General features: G+C 51.7%; 2 protein-coding genes and 2 pseudogenes across 3 annotated transcripts in view; 3 read left to right on the top strand and 1 right to left on the bottom strand.

Moving 5' to 3' along the window:
- Nucleotides 1–1,832, bottom strand: part of C16H9orf78 (chromosome 16 C9orf78 homolog) — a 9,514-nt gene extending 7,682 nt beyond the window's left edge. Inside the window, 2 exon segments of the mRNA XM_066610760.1 lie at nucleotides 447–506; nucleotides 1,669–1,832. Of these exon segments, the coding sequence (XP_066466857.1) occupies nucleotides 447–506; nucleotides 1,669–1,748 (140 nt within the window). The 5' untranslated portion in view covers nucleotides 1,749–1,832.
- A 1,321-nt stretch (nucleotides 1,833–3,153) lies between these two features.
- Nucleotides 3,154–12,500, top strand: part of USP20 (ubiquitin specific peptidase 20) — a 25,239-nt gene continuing 15,892 nt past the window's right edge. For both annotated transcript variants that reach the window (XM_066610758.1, XM_066610757.1), the window contains exons 1-4: nucleotides 3,154–3,221; nucleotides 9,567–9,664; nucleotides 11,175–11,228; nucleotides 11,394–11,456. In XM_066610758.1, the coding sequence (XP_066466855.1) occupies nucleotides 9,584–9,664; nucleotides 11,175–11,228; nucleotides 11,394–11,456 (198 nt within the window). In that variant the 5' untranslated portion in view covers nucleotides 3,154–3,221; nucleotides 9,567–9,583. The remainder of the gene's footprint in view (nucleotides 3,222–9,566; nucleotides 9,665–11,174; nucleotides 11,229–11,393; nucleotides 11,457–12,500) is intronic.
- Nucleotides 8,719–8,835, top strand: LOC136635691 (5S ribosomal RNA; annotated as a pseudogene).
- On the top strand, nucleotides 11,595–11,714 carry LOC136635710 (5S ribosomal RNA; annotated as a pseudogene).

Raw genomic sequence — 12,500 nt, 5'->3', positions numbered from 1 at the left:
CCTCCCTCCAAGGAGCTCAGGGTGGTTTACATAGTTCCTCCCCTCCTGTTGACCTCACAACAACCCTGAAAGGTAGGTGAGACTGAGAGATAAGTGACTGGCCCCAAGGTCATCCAGGCAGCAGGTGAATTAAGTTTTATTTTCTTCTCCAAGTGCCACCTTTTGTGGGTACCGCGTGGGTGAATCCTACTGCTGGCACCTGAGACAGAAGCTGTGCAGAGAAGCAGACAGCTTGCCCCACAGCTGGGGTTTGGCTTGGCACGCTCAAACTTTGTCTCTTTTTGAAGGGCCAAGGCTGCTCTACAGACACATCTGCAACATCCCTCCAAGGCAGGGCAGCGTCAAGCCATCGCAAGGTCACACGATGCCAAGTATCTGCCTGGTTGAAAAGCACATGGCACATTGTAAGCCTGTGGAATTCACTGCCACACACTGGTTCCACTTACCTGACTCCGTTTGGTCTCCTCCTGAGGCTCTGAACTTCTTTGGCTTCCTCCAGTTTCAGCCTCAAAAACACAATGGTTGCAGTTATGGGGTGTTGCCTTGGACACTCACACCTCTTCGCTCCCTGGCACCGAATCCACTAACAGGGAATCATTGATCCTATGGGATCAATGGGGTTAGGGGGAGGTGCCAGCTGCCAATTTGCCTACCGGCATGAGACCCCCCCCCCCCCAGGATGGCAGCGGAGAATTTCAAAAGAGCACAGATAGCTTTGAAAAGGCCCTGAAGGAAGTCTCTGCTGGCATTCGGAACGCAGTGGAGGCCTTCACAATGCCCTGGATCGCTGAGGGCAACCAGCACAGAGCAGGTAGGGGGTAATTCTGCTCCCCATGGAGAAAATAAGAAGAGCCCTGCTGGATCAGGTCAAAAGCCCATCTAGTCCAGCTTCCTGTATCTCACAGTGGCCCACTGAATGCCCCAGGGAGCACGCCAGATAACAAGAGACCTCATCCTGGTGCCCTCCCTTGCAACTGGCATTCTGATGGGATCAGACCAAAGGCCCATCTAGTCCAGCTTCCTGTATCTCACAGTGGCCCCCCGAGATGCCTCAGGCAGCAGCACACAAGAGACCTGAATCCTGGTGCCCTCCCTCGCATCTGGCCTTCTGAGATAGACCACTTCTAAAACCACGTTATGTTAGGGCTTGTAACCCGTGACGGACTTTTCCTCTAGAAACACGACCAATCCCCTGTTAAAGGCATCCTGGGCCAGGTGAATCCCACTGCTGGCACCTGAGACAGAAGCTGTGCAGAGAAGCAGACATCCTGTGGCAAGGTGTTCCACAGACTGGGTCAAGAAATATTTTGTTTTTGTCCATCCTAATTCTCCGGACACTCCATTGTAACGGTTGTCCCCCGGGGTCTGGGGTTGCGCGAGAGGGAAAAGAACATCCCTCTACCCCGTGGAGAGCAAGCCCCCAAGTCAGAGAGAGAACTGACTGCACCCCCGCACGCAGTTGCGCCACGTTAGCCCGCGGAATTCATTGCCACAGGATGTGGTGACGGGGAAGGGGATCAGACCCGCCGGTGGGTCTCCAGGTTCAGGGGCTTCTGAATACCCATTGCAGGGGAGTCATGGTGGGTGAAGAGGCAGAGCAGCCCCCTCTCTCTTGCTTGGGGGGGGGGCTTTAAAGGGGGAAGATGCAGCCTGGACCCCAGCACTCACCGGACCTCATCGGTGACCTGCTCGCCCTCCTCTTCCTCCTCCTCCACTTGCCTCCTGCGGAAACTTCTTCCTGCAGGCATGATCCTGGCTGCAGGGGACCCACCAGCCTCTCCCTCTCTCCTTGCCAAGCTGCCCCAGTACAAAGCTTCCTGCAATGGCAGGTCTCAGCCTCTGGGGGCGCACACTTTTGACGCGTAAAGTGTGCGCTGAAGCCAGGCAGCCTGGGCTCTTTGCCCTTACTAAGTGAGGGCAGATGGGTGCTCAGGAGGTGCCAGCCTCCAGACTGTTGGCACCGTGGGCTGTCAGATTGCAGAGCCAGGTGTCCCTTTAAGGGCGGGGGGGGGGAAGCAGAGCACTTGGGCACTAAATGTGACTCTCCAGGGCTGGCTCCTTGAAGTCCAGCGTCTGCTTCTACGTCACAGCTCTCGCGTCACTGTCTCAGATTGCAAGCCCCTCGGGGCAGGGAACCTGGCTTTTCTAGAAGCAATGCTCCAGGTATATGGATGATGACGGTGCATTAATTGGGATGATGGCGTCACTGTCTTAGATTGCAAGCCCCTCGGGGCAGGGAACCTGGCTTTTCTAGAAGCAAAGCTCCAGGTATATGGATGATGACGGTGCATTAATTGGGATGATGATGATGGTGGAGATGATGATGAAGAAGTGGGAGGAGCACCTGGGCACAGAATGTGACTCTCCAGGGCTGGCTCCTTGAAGTCCAGCCTCTGCTTCTACGTCACAGCTCTTGCGTCACTGTCTTCGATTGCAAGCCCCTCGGGGCAGGGAACCTGGCTTTTCTAGAAGCAAAGCTCCAGGTATATGGATGATGACGGTGCATTAATTGGGATGATGATGGTGGTGGAGATGATGATGAAGAAATGGGAGGAGCACATGGGCACAGAATGTGACTCTCCAGGGCTGGCTCCTTGAAGTCCAGCCTCTGCTTCTACGTCACAGCTCTTGCGTCACGGTCTCAGATTGCAAGCTCCTCGGGGCAGGGAACCTGGCTTTTCTAGAAGCAAGTGCATGATGGTGGTGCAATCATTGTGATGATGATGATGATGGTGGGGGGGGGATGATCATGGTGATTCTTGATAGGGAAAGGCAAAAGACTCCTTACCCCCTCTCCTGCTCAAGGAGGCTTACTCACAGGTAAGTGCGCATTGGACAGCAGTCTGACAGCCCAAGCCTCTGCAGGTCTACTCAGAAGCAAGTCCCATTACAGTCAATGGGGCTTACTCCCAGGAAAGTGTGGACAGGATTGCAGCCTTAGAGCCCAAGCAGTGCAATTAATTAATGCAATCAGGGGGGATTAATTAATTAATTAATTAATGATGCAATCCTGGGGATGACGTTGCAGTTAGTGCAAGGCGTGCAAGCATCTCCACCCCAGCTCTGGCTGTGCAATCGGGTGCAGGAAGTGCTCTGGGCCCGCCCCTCCCCCTCTAGTCCCTCCCCCTCCCTCCCCCCCCCGCGTCTCCAGGAGGAGGAGGAGGCAGGCCTAGCAGCAGCTCCAAGCACCAGCCTGGCGTAGCTGGGCACTGCCTAAGGAGGTGAGGCTGCTGGGGAGGGGGGATCTGCACCCCACACTGGGCTAGGGGAGGGCATGCCCCTTGCAGTGCCCCAGAGTGGGCAGGGGGCGCCCCCCAGCAGGGGAGGGGGCTTTGCAAGGCTCAGTGCAGGGGGGATTCATGCTCCCCCCATCAGCCCCTGCCCTGAGTGTGGGGAGGGGTCTCTGCAAGGCTCCTGACTGCATAGGGGTCAGTGTGCGGGGGGGTGAATCAGTGTCCCCCTTCCCCTTATCAGCTGTCAACCTGATCATGGGGAGGGGTCTCTGTAAGGCTCCTGTGTGCGGGGGGGTGAATCAGTGTCCCCCCTCCCCTTATCAGCTGTCAAACTGATCATGGGGAGGGGTCTCTGTAAGGCTCCTGTGTGTGGGGGGTAATAGTGTCCCCCCTCCCCTTATCAGCTGTCAAACTGATCATGGGGAGGGGTCTCTGTAAGGATCCTGACTGCATAGGGGTCAGTGGGGGGGTGAATCAGTGTCCCCCTCCCCACATCAGCTGTCAACCTGATCATGGGGAGGGGTCTCTGTAAGGCTCCTGTGTGGGGGGGGTAATAGTGTCCCCCCTCCCCTTATCAGCTGTCAAACTGATCATGGGGAGGGGTCTCTGTAAGGCTCCTGTGTGGGGGGGTAATGTCCCCCCTCCCCTTATCAGCTGTCAAACTGATCATGGGGAGGGGTCTCTGTAAGGATCCTGACTGCATAGGGGTCAGTGGGGGGGTGAATCAGTGTCCCCCTCCCCACATCAGCTGTCAACCTGATCATGGGGAGGGGTCTCTGTAAGGCTCCTGTGTGGGGGGGTAATGTCCCCCCTCCCCTTATCAGCTGTCAAACTGATCATGGGGAGGGGTCTCTGTAAGGATCCTGACTGCATAGGGGTCAGTGGGGGGGTGAATCAGTGTCCCCCTCCCCACATCAGCTGTCAACCTGATCATGGGGAGGGGTCTCTGTAAGGCTCCTGTGTGGGGGGGTAATGTCCCCCCTCCCCTTATCAGCTGTCAAACTGATCATGGGGAGGGGTCTCTGTAAGGATCCTGACTGCATAGGGGTCAGTGGGGGGGTGAATCAGTGTCCCCCTCCCCACATCAGCTGTCAACCTGATCATGGGGAGGGGTCTCTGTAAGGCTCCTGTGTGGGGGGGTAATGTCCCCCCTCCCCTTATCAGCTGTCAAACTGATCATGGGGAGGGGTCTCTGTAAGGATCCTGACTGCATAGGGGTCAGTGGGGGGGTGAATCAGTGTCCCCCTCCCCACATCAGCTGTCAACCTGATCATGGGGAGGGGTCTCTGTAAGGCTCCTGTGTGTGGGGGGTGTAATAGTGTCCCCCCTCTCCTTATCAGCTGTCAACCTGATCATGGGGAGGAGTCTCTGTAAGGCTCCTGTGTGTGGGGGGGGGTAATAATGTCCCCCCTCCCCTTATCAGCTGTCAACCTGATCATGGGGAGGGGTCTCTGTAAGGCTCCTGACTGCATAGGGGTCAGTGGGGGGGTGAATCAGTGTCCCCCTCCTCATATCAGCTGTCAACCTGATCATGGGGAGGGGTCTCTGTAAGGCTTCTGACTGCCTAGGGGTCAGTGTGGGGGGGAATGAATCAGTGCCCCCCCCCTGGCCTTATAAGCTCCTATCATTATCCCAGGGAAGACAGTCAGAGAGCAGGGGGCTGCAGGGTAATTGAGGAGCACAGGATAGGTGGGGGGACATGATATGGGGAGATAATGGGGAGGGGAGGAGTCTCTGCAAGGCTCCTGACTGCATAGGGGTCTGTGTGTGTGTGGGGGGGGGGTGAATCACTGTCCCCCCCCTTTATCAGCTACCATCCTGAGCATGGGAAGGGATCTCTGCAAGGCTTCTGATTGAAGTGTCAGTGTGTGTGTGTGGGGGGGGGGAGTTAATCAGTCTCCCCCTCCCCTTATCAGCTCCCAACATTATCCCAGGGAAGCTGATCAGGGAAGAAGGGGCCCCTCAGTAATTAACATGATATGGGGAGGGGAACATGATATGGGGAGGGGTCTCTGCAAATCTCCTTCCTGGACAGGGGTCAGTGTGTGTGCGTGTGTGTGGGGGGGTGTTAATCAGTGCCCCCCTCTTCCCTTATAACCTCCCATCATTATCCTAGGGAAGCCTGTCAGAGAGGAGGGGTGTGGGCTCCCCAGTAATTGTGGGGCACAGGATAAATGGGAGGACCTGATATGGAGAAATAATGTGGAAGGATCTCTGCAAGGCTCTTTATTACATAGGGGTCTGTGTGTATGTGTGTGTGTGGGGGTGAATCAGTGCCCCCCCCTTATATGCTGTCATCATTATTCTAGGGAAGCTACTAAGAGGAGTGGGGGTCTTGGCTCCCCTTTGATGGGGGAAAGGATAAGTGGCAGGGAATGATATAGGAAAGTAATTTGGAGGGGGTCTTTTTGATGCTTTTCATCACTGCACTGGGGTCCAGGGGTATTGCATATATGGGGGGCATATATATATATGCATATTGGGGGGGGCTTGCATATATGCTTCCTTTCATTCACTTCAACAGTGCCTTTTAAGGCCTGCCCCGCTCTAATTTAATGGGGGCAGCATTGCCAGGCAAATAAATTACTCTTCCTCTCTCCCCCCACCCCAAATCTCAGTGTGTGTTTGCTTTTAAGAAATTGTATTTGCTTTGGGTCTTAAATCGGTTTGTGTTTGTTGCTGTTCTCTGGATATTGTCTCTCCTGCCAGGGGGACCCCTGTGTGTGTCTTGTGGTGGATTTTGGGGTGCTGTGTTCTTTTTCTGGAGAGATCCCCTCTCAGATATTCTGTTTCAGAGTCAGGTATTGACCAGAGTTTGGTATTGGTTACTTAGCACTTAATACAGGGGTTCCCAAACCAGGTGGGTCGAAGCCTGATTTTGGGTGGGTTGCCAAAGGGTAATGGAAAGATCAGAGAACTAATTGCCTCAAGCCCTGAGGCTATGCAAAAATCAGTGCTGTAGATCACCCTGTCAAGAGCTCAGCTCCTACAGTTTGCAAGCATGTGTGGGCCGCTGTGAGATACAGGAAGCTGGACTAGATGGGCCTATGGCCTGATCCAGTGGGGTTGTTCTTATGTTCTTATCTGTGAATATAGGGAGAAACATGTCTGAGGGTCTTTTTTCTGGCTATTATTACTTATAAATAAAATATTTCTTTTTAGATCTCCTTTTTAAAAAGTCTGGTAAACCTAGGTGGGTCCTGGTAGAGTGCCGTTTTAAAAAAGTGGGTCCCGGTTCTAGAAAGTTGGGGAACCACTGACTTAATATTTTTTCTATTAAGAAATAAGAATATTTTTAAGAATATTTTTCTGTTCTATTTCTATTATATTTTTCTACTGACTTAATATTTTTCTAATGTTTTTCTAGTTTGGGATAGTCTGAAATTTAGAGTAGGAAAATAATTCTCATCCTTTTGTGGTCATGTTGAGCTAATAAATGTTTGACAGCATGGAACCATGGGCTAGCAATTTGGAATTTTAATATGAATTTTTTTTTGCATGTCCCCTATAATGTCTTATTTTGTCTGTCATTAGGCCAGAAAAAAAAAAAGAAAGACTGTGAAAGTGAAGATTGAAAGACAATTATTATTAACAGTATTTATATACCGCTTTTCAACTAAAAGTTCACAAAGCAGTTTACAGAGAAAAATCAATATAACTAAATGGCTCCCTGTCTCAAAAGGGCTCACAATCTAAAAGATGCAAATGAATACCAGCAGAGAGCCACTAGAACAGACACTGCTGGGGTGAGGTGGGCCAGTTACTCTCCCCCTGCTAAAAAAAGGAGCACCCACTTGAAAAAGTGCCTCTTACCCAGTTAGCAGGGTTGGGACAAGACAATGTGATGTATTGAATTGTATGTACTGAATTGGGATAATGTCACAAAAGATTGGATGTTACAGCTGTCATCTGCGGAATGGGTGAATTAGCTACTTGGGGTTGAAGATGCCCGCATAGGATGTAAAAGATGCCCTTTGAATGGTGGCAAAAGACTTGTGGCAAAGCAGGAGAGAGCTGTGGCATCATGGCTAAGAGATTGGTGGCCTTGCGTCTGCCTCACCTGCAACCGGGCATGACACTTGCCTTTCAATGTTGTTTTTAAAATGACAGGTTCAGGAATAGCAATTTTCAACCACGGCACATCAGTGTGCCCCGAAGGGCCCGCAGGTGTGCCGTGGGAGTTTGGGGGCAGGGTAATTTTTCAGGTGGGCCCTTGGGGGCAATGCGAGCCCCCCCTCCCCACCATCGGTGTAGGTGGGCCTTATCAATTGTCCAAAAACTGCTGTTGGGTCCGGAATATTTTAGCAGCTTGTCAAGAGTGCCGTGAGAAGAAAGAGATGGAAAATTCCTGGTTTAGGAAGATGGAGACTACCTTTCAGGCTCTAATATAGTCTTATTTATGCCGCGCTATCAATGAGCATGGTGGTTGTTATTAATATTAATAATTAATTTATTTATTTCTCTCCAGTTATCACTGTGATTGTTTTTAACTTGAATAAAAATGTTATATATTTCTGTTGAATAGTGGGGTGTGTGTGTGTGTAGACACACACACACACACACACACACATACCTCACTATTCAACAGAAAAAGTTTACAAAGTGGTTGGCAAAGAAAATCAAGTGGGTCCCTCCCCTGATGAGTTTACATTTACAATAGAAATGGGGACGTTCGGTTCGTTGAGGTTCGGGACGTTCAGATGCCCTTAACCAACAGAGGGTGGTATGGGAAGTGTCAGTGATACAGCAGTTCCAGCTGTTGAAGACAAATCGATGAGTCATGCTTTGGGAGAAGGCGAGTCGGCATCTCTGCCTTGGCTTCGGTTCCTCTGGCACTGGGAAAAATCCAGCGGGTTCTTTTTTTGCGCTAGCCGGGGAACGTTGCCAGGGAAGGCTTTTGGTTGACGTAGCGGAACCCTGAAGGAGTTGGTCTCCTTGCTTGTATAAGCACCTGCAGGGAGACAGACCGAGGACAGGCGCATGAGGTTGGTTGGAGAATGTCCTCTGTCACTCATTTGGAGTCTAGCCTTTGGCCCAGCTATCTTTGGCAGTGGTGAAACTCTCCAGTGTTTTTCCCCAACCGTTACCAGCAGGGAAGGAGATCAAGCAGCAAAATTGCACCAACCTACCCCTTGGGCGTCTTGCCTGAACAGGTCATAAACCTTGTGCTAATCAGCGCGTGATCCGCTGGTCGTAAAATGGTGTCACGCCTCCTGTCCTACCTGGAGCAGCCGTGTCTTAGTAGTACAGTCTGTTGCAGCGGCTTCCAGCTCCAGGGTTCCCATCGGGTCACTAGTTTTCCACTGACCTGCGGTCAGCAGCCGGTCTCTTTAAAAGGACAAAATATGTTGGGGTCGGAGTCGCTGTTAGGATGGAATATTTTTATTATTTTACTTAATGTCCACATTTTTAAATACTGCCCTCCCTCCAAGGAGCTCACAAGTGGTATACATGTTTCCGCCCCCTCCTTTTGTCCTCACAGCATGACAGCAACTGTTACCCTGCACATGCCCAATCTCGTCTGATCTCGGAAGCTAAGTAGGGTCAGGCCTGGTTAGTACTTGGATGGGAGACCACCTGGGAATACCGGGTGCTGTAGGCTTCTACCATAGTCTTTCGAGACTGAAGGTTGCCAACCAAGCCTGCAAGGTAGGCGAGGCCCGAGGTCACCCAGGAAGCTTTGTGGCTGAACAGGGTTCTGAACCTGGATGTTCTGGGCCCACATCCAACTCCCGAACCACCGCGCCATCCTGGCTACACTACACCACCCCCTGGGAGCCTGATATTCAAGACTGCTCTACCGCATGCAACAAGGGAGACTTAAATTTGGATTCCTTTTGTTTCTGGAGATCAGAAAATATATATATATATTTTTGTAAACTCCCATACGCTCTTCCAAGCTGCGGAATCGAATAAACGGAGAGCGTTTCGGACGGGGCAGGTACGCGGACCGAGTCCCAGCTTGCTGTCGCAAGAACGCCCTGCCCCGTTCGCTTTCCCGTACGCCAGGGGAGGAGACCAAATGCCCCGATCGAAGCCAGGGGCGTACTTGACTCTGGCGTGCCAGCAAATGGTGACTTGGACAGAACTCTTGTTTTGTTTGGGTGCCAGAAAACAGTTTCCTTCAGTCTGTTGCAATATGTTCAGCCTGCTCTCCTCCTTTCAGGAACTGGAGTCGGTTTGCAAGATCAGACAAGACAGGGCAATACCGTCACACCAGCCGTTAAAGCAAACCCCAGGGCTCAAGCAACCAAGCAGGGTGTAGCTGGTTGTAAAAAAAAACCTTGGAAAACACCTGTGAGAATAGCTAGATGCTTCTCTCTTACCTTGCAGGTGAGCGCACCTGCAAAATGGGGGACCCAAGAGACCTCTGCCCTCACCTGGATTCAATAGGTGAGGTCACCAAGGAGGACCTGCTTCTCAAATCCAAGGTAAAAGCAAGTGTGTTCGCAGTGCAGTTTCACCCCTTTTGCTTTTAAACACCCCCCCCCAGCCTGAGAATATCCAAAACGCTTAGGAGTCATTTGCTGCTGTTGAACTGAGATGCTCAATGCTTGTAGTCCATCGGTCATGGATGTGGAAGATGATGGCTGAGGCTTGATGAGTTTAAGAGCATAAGAACAGCCCCACTGGATCAGGCCATAGGCCCATCTAGTCCAGCTTCCTGTATCTCACAGTGGCCCACCAAATGCCCCAGGGAGCATAAGAACATAAGAGCAGCCCCACTGGATCAGGACATAGGCCCATCTAGTCCAGCTTCCTGTATCTCACAGTGGCCCACCAAATGCCCCAGGGAGCATAAGAACATAAGAGCAGCCCCACTGGTTCAGGCCACAGGCCCATCTAGTCCAGCTTCCTGTATCTCACAGTGGCCCACCAAATGCCCCAGGGAGCATAAGAACATAAGAGCAGCCCCACTGGATCAGGACATAGGCCCATCTAGTCCAGCTTCCTGTATCTCACAGTGGCCCACCAAATGCCCCAGGGAGCATAAGAACATAAGAGCAGCCCCACTGGTTCAGGCCACAGGCCCATCTAGTCCAGCTTCCTGTATCTCACAGTGGCCCACCAAATGCCCCAGGGAGCATAAGAACATAAGAGCAGCCCCACTGGATCAGGACATAGGCCCATCTAGTCCAGCTTCCTGTATCTCACAGTGGCCCACCAAATGCCCCAGGGAGCATAAGAACATAAGAGCAGCCCCACTGGATCAGGCCATAGGCCCATCTAGTCCAGCTTCCTGGATCTCACAGCGGCCCACCAAATGTCCCAGTTTCCAGGGACTGTCTTTGAAAGGAGCATTTCCAGCTACAGGCAGGGGGTTGGACTAGATAACCTTGTTGGGGGGCCTTCCACCTCTGCAATTCTATAGGTCTGCAAAGGGGGATTTTTCTTTTTTGTTCTTTTGCTTGGCCATCTCCACTCTGAAGAGACGCTTCAGGATTGAGTTTGTAGGCTGGAAAAAGCACTTTTTCTGTCGGTGGGGGGGTGTCCACAAACGTGACCTCGATTTAACAGGCAGTACTGAGGACTGCCATCAACCCGCTTAGGCAGACGCTACCTTTCTTGCCGTGGAAGGGCTCTACAAAGTCATCTAGTCCAATCCCCTTGCAGTTCTCGTCTCGTTGGTCCTAGAGTTTGGAGCTAAAGGGCTGGAGCCTGTCCTGTTGCTTGGCAGGGAGTCTCAAGCAGCAGTGGAAATGGATTCTGGAGAGGGGATCGGTGTGGCATTGAGGTTCCTGCTTGCCAGAGCTCTGTGGGACCCCCCCTTGCAAGGAGATTGGCGGGTGCTGGCATGTCTGTTATGAGACCCTTGGGGGAAAAAAGTCTCCAGCGTGGAACAGCTGGAGAGGCATGTACAAGGTTTGATGCTAATCCTCTTGCTGTCTGTTCCACTGTGGCCCACTGCTAACGGATGTCATTCCTCCCTTGCGCACCCAGGGAACATGCCAGTCTTGTGGAGCTGGGGGACCAAATCTTTGGGCCTGCCTGCAGGTAAAGACGTCGCTTTTATGTGCGTTCCTTACGGGACAGCAGTTTTCGCCCTGTTGTGAACTTTATTCTGTGGCCAGAGCTGAACTACACTGAGCATGCTTCCCTCCGCCCCTTAGGAGCATGGTGTGACCCAACACAACTGCTTTGTCTGTCTTTTCTTGCCAGGTTGGTTGCCCTTACGTCGGTTGCGGGGAATCTTTTGCCGATCACAGCACCCTCCATGCACAGGTGAGAGAGCTTTGTCGCAAGGCGGTTTGCTTGGGGGTTCCCGGAACTCCCCACCGCAGTGCTGTCCTTTGAACGTTCCCCTTTCCCATCCATCTGACCCACGGCCCACCGAACTTGACATTGTCAACTCCGACTGGTAGCTACAGCAACTGTTACCCTGCACATGCCCGATCTTGTCTGATCTCGGAAGCTAAGCAGGGTCAGGCCTGGTTAGTACTTGGATGGGAGACCGCCTGGGAATACCGGGTGCTGTAGGCTTCTACCATGATCTCGGAAGCTAAGCAGGGTCAGGCCTGGTTAGTACTTGGATGGGAGACCGCCTGGGAATACCGGGTGCTGTAGGCTTATACCATGATCTCGGAAGCTAAGCAGGGTCAAGCCTGGTTAGTACTTGGATGGGAGACCGCCTGGGAATACCGGGTGCTGTAGACTTATACCATAGTCTTTCGAGACTGAAGGTTGCCAACCAGCGACTCTCCAAAGTCTTCGGCTCCTCTACCCACACCGCGGTTCGGGTATAACGTTTCCGACGGCCCAGACGTCCGTGGTTTGCAAGCCTGGTTTGGCAAGTCTTGTGCAAACCGCAGTGGTGTGAAGTCACGGCAAACTCTGGTGGTGTGAAGCCAAGGAAGTAATGTGTTGAGCTAAATGTGCAAGGAGAGGGGAACTGGGCAAACTGGAAGTTGGATGTCTGAAGCATCTCGGGCAGAGGATGCCCAATTTATACTGTTAGCTCAACGTTTAAGATTTACATTCCCGCATCTTGGAGCCTGTGAACTGGGGAACATTTAGTGTCTCAATTTTGATAGGGCGATTATATATATATCCCATTTCTGCCTGGCCCCCAGATGTACCCTGGTCCCTGTTTCGACATTGGGCAGAAATAGCTTGAACTGCTGAAAGACCGAACCAAATATTTAGATATTTGTAATATTTATATATATTTTTTATAATATTTATGTTAATTATAATATTTATATAATATTTATAAATAACAAATATTGATAAACAAATATTTAGATCCACGTAAGTGAAAGATCTAAG

The sequence above is a fragment of the Tiliqua scincoides genome, chromosome 16, assembly GCF_035046505.1.
Source record: "Tiliqua scincoides isolate rTilSci1 chromosome 16, rTilSci1.hap2, whole genome shotgun sequence".
Taxonomy (NCBI): Eukaryota; Metazoa; Chordata; class Lepidosauria; order Squamata; family Scincidae; genus Tiliqua; species Tiliqua scincoides.
The sequence above is the reverse complement of the archived record's forward strand: the minus strand, read 5'-3'. Positions and strand labels throughout refer to the sequence as shown.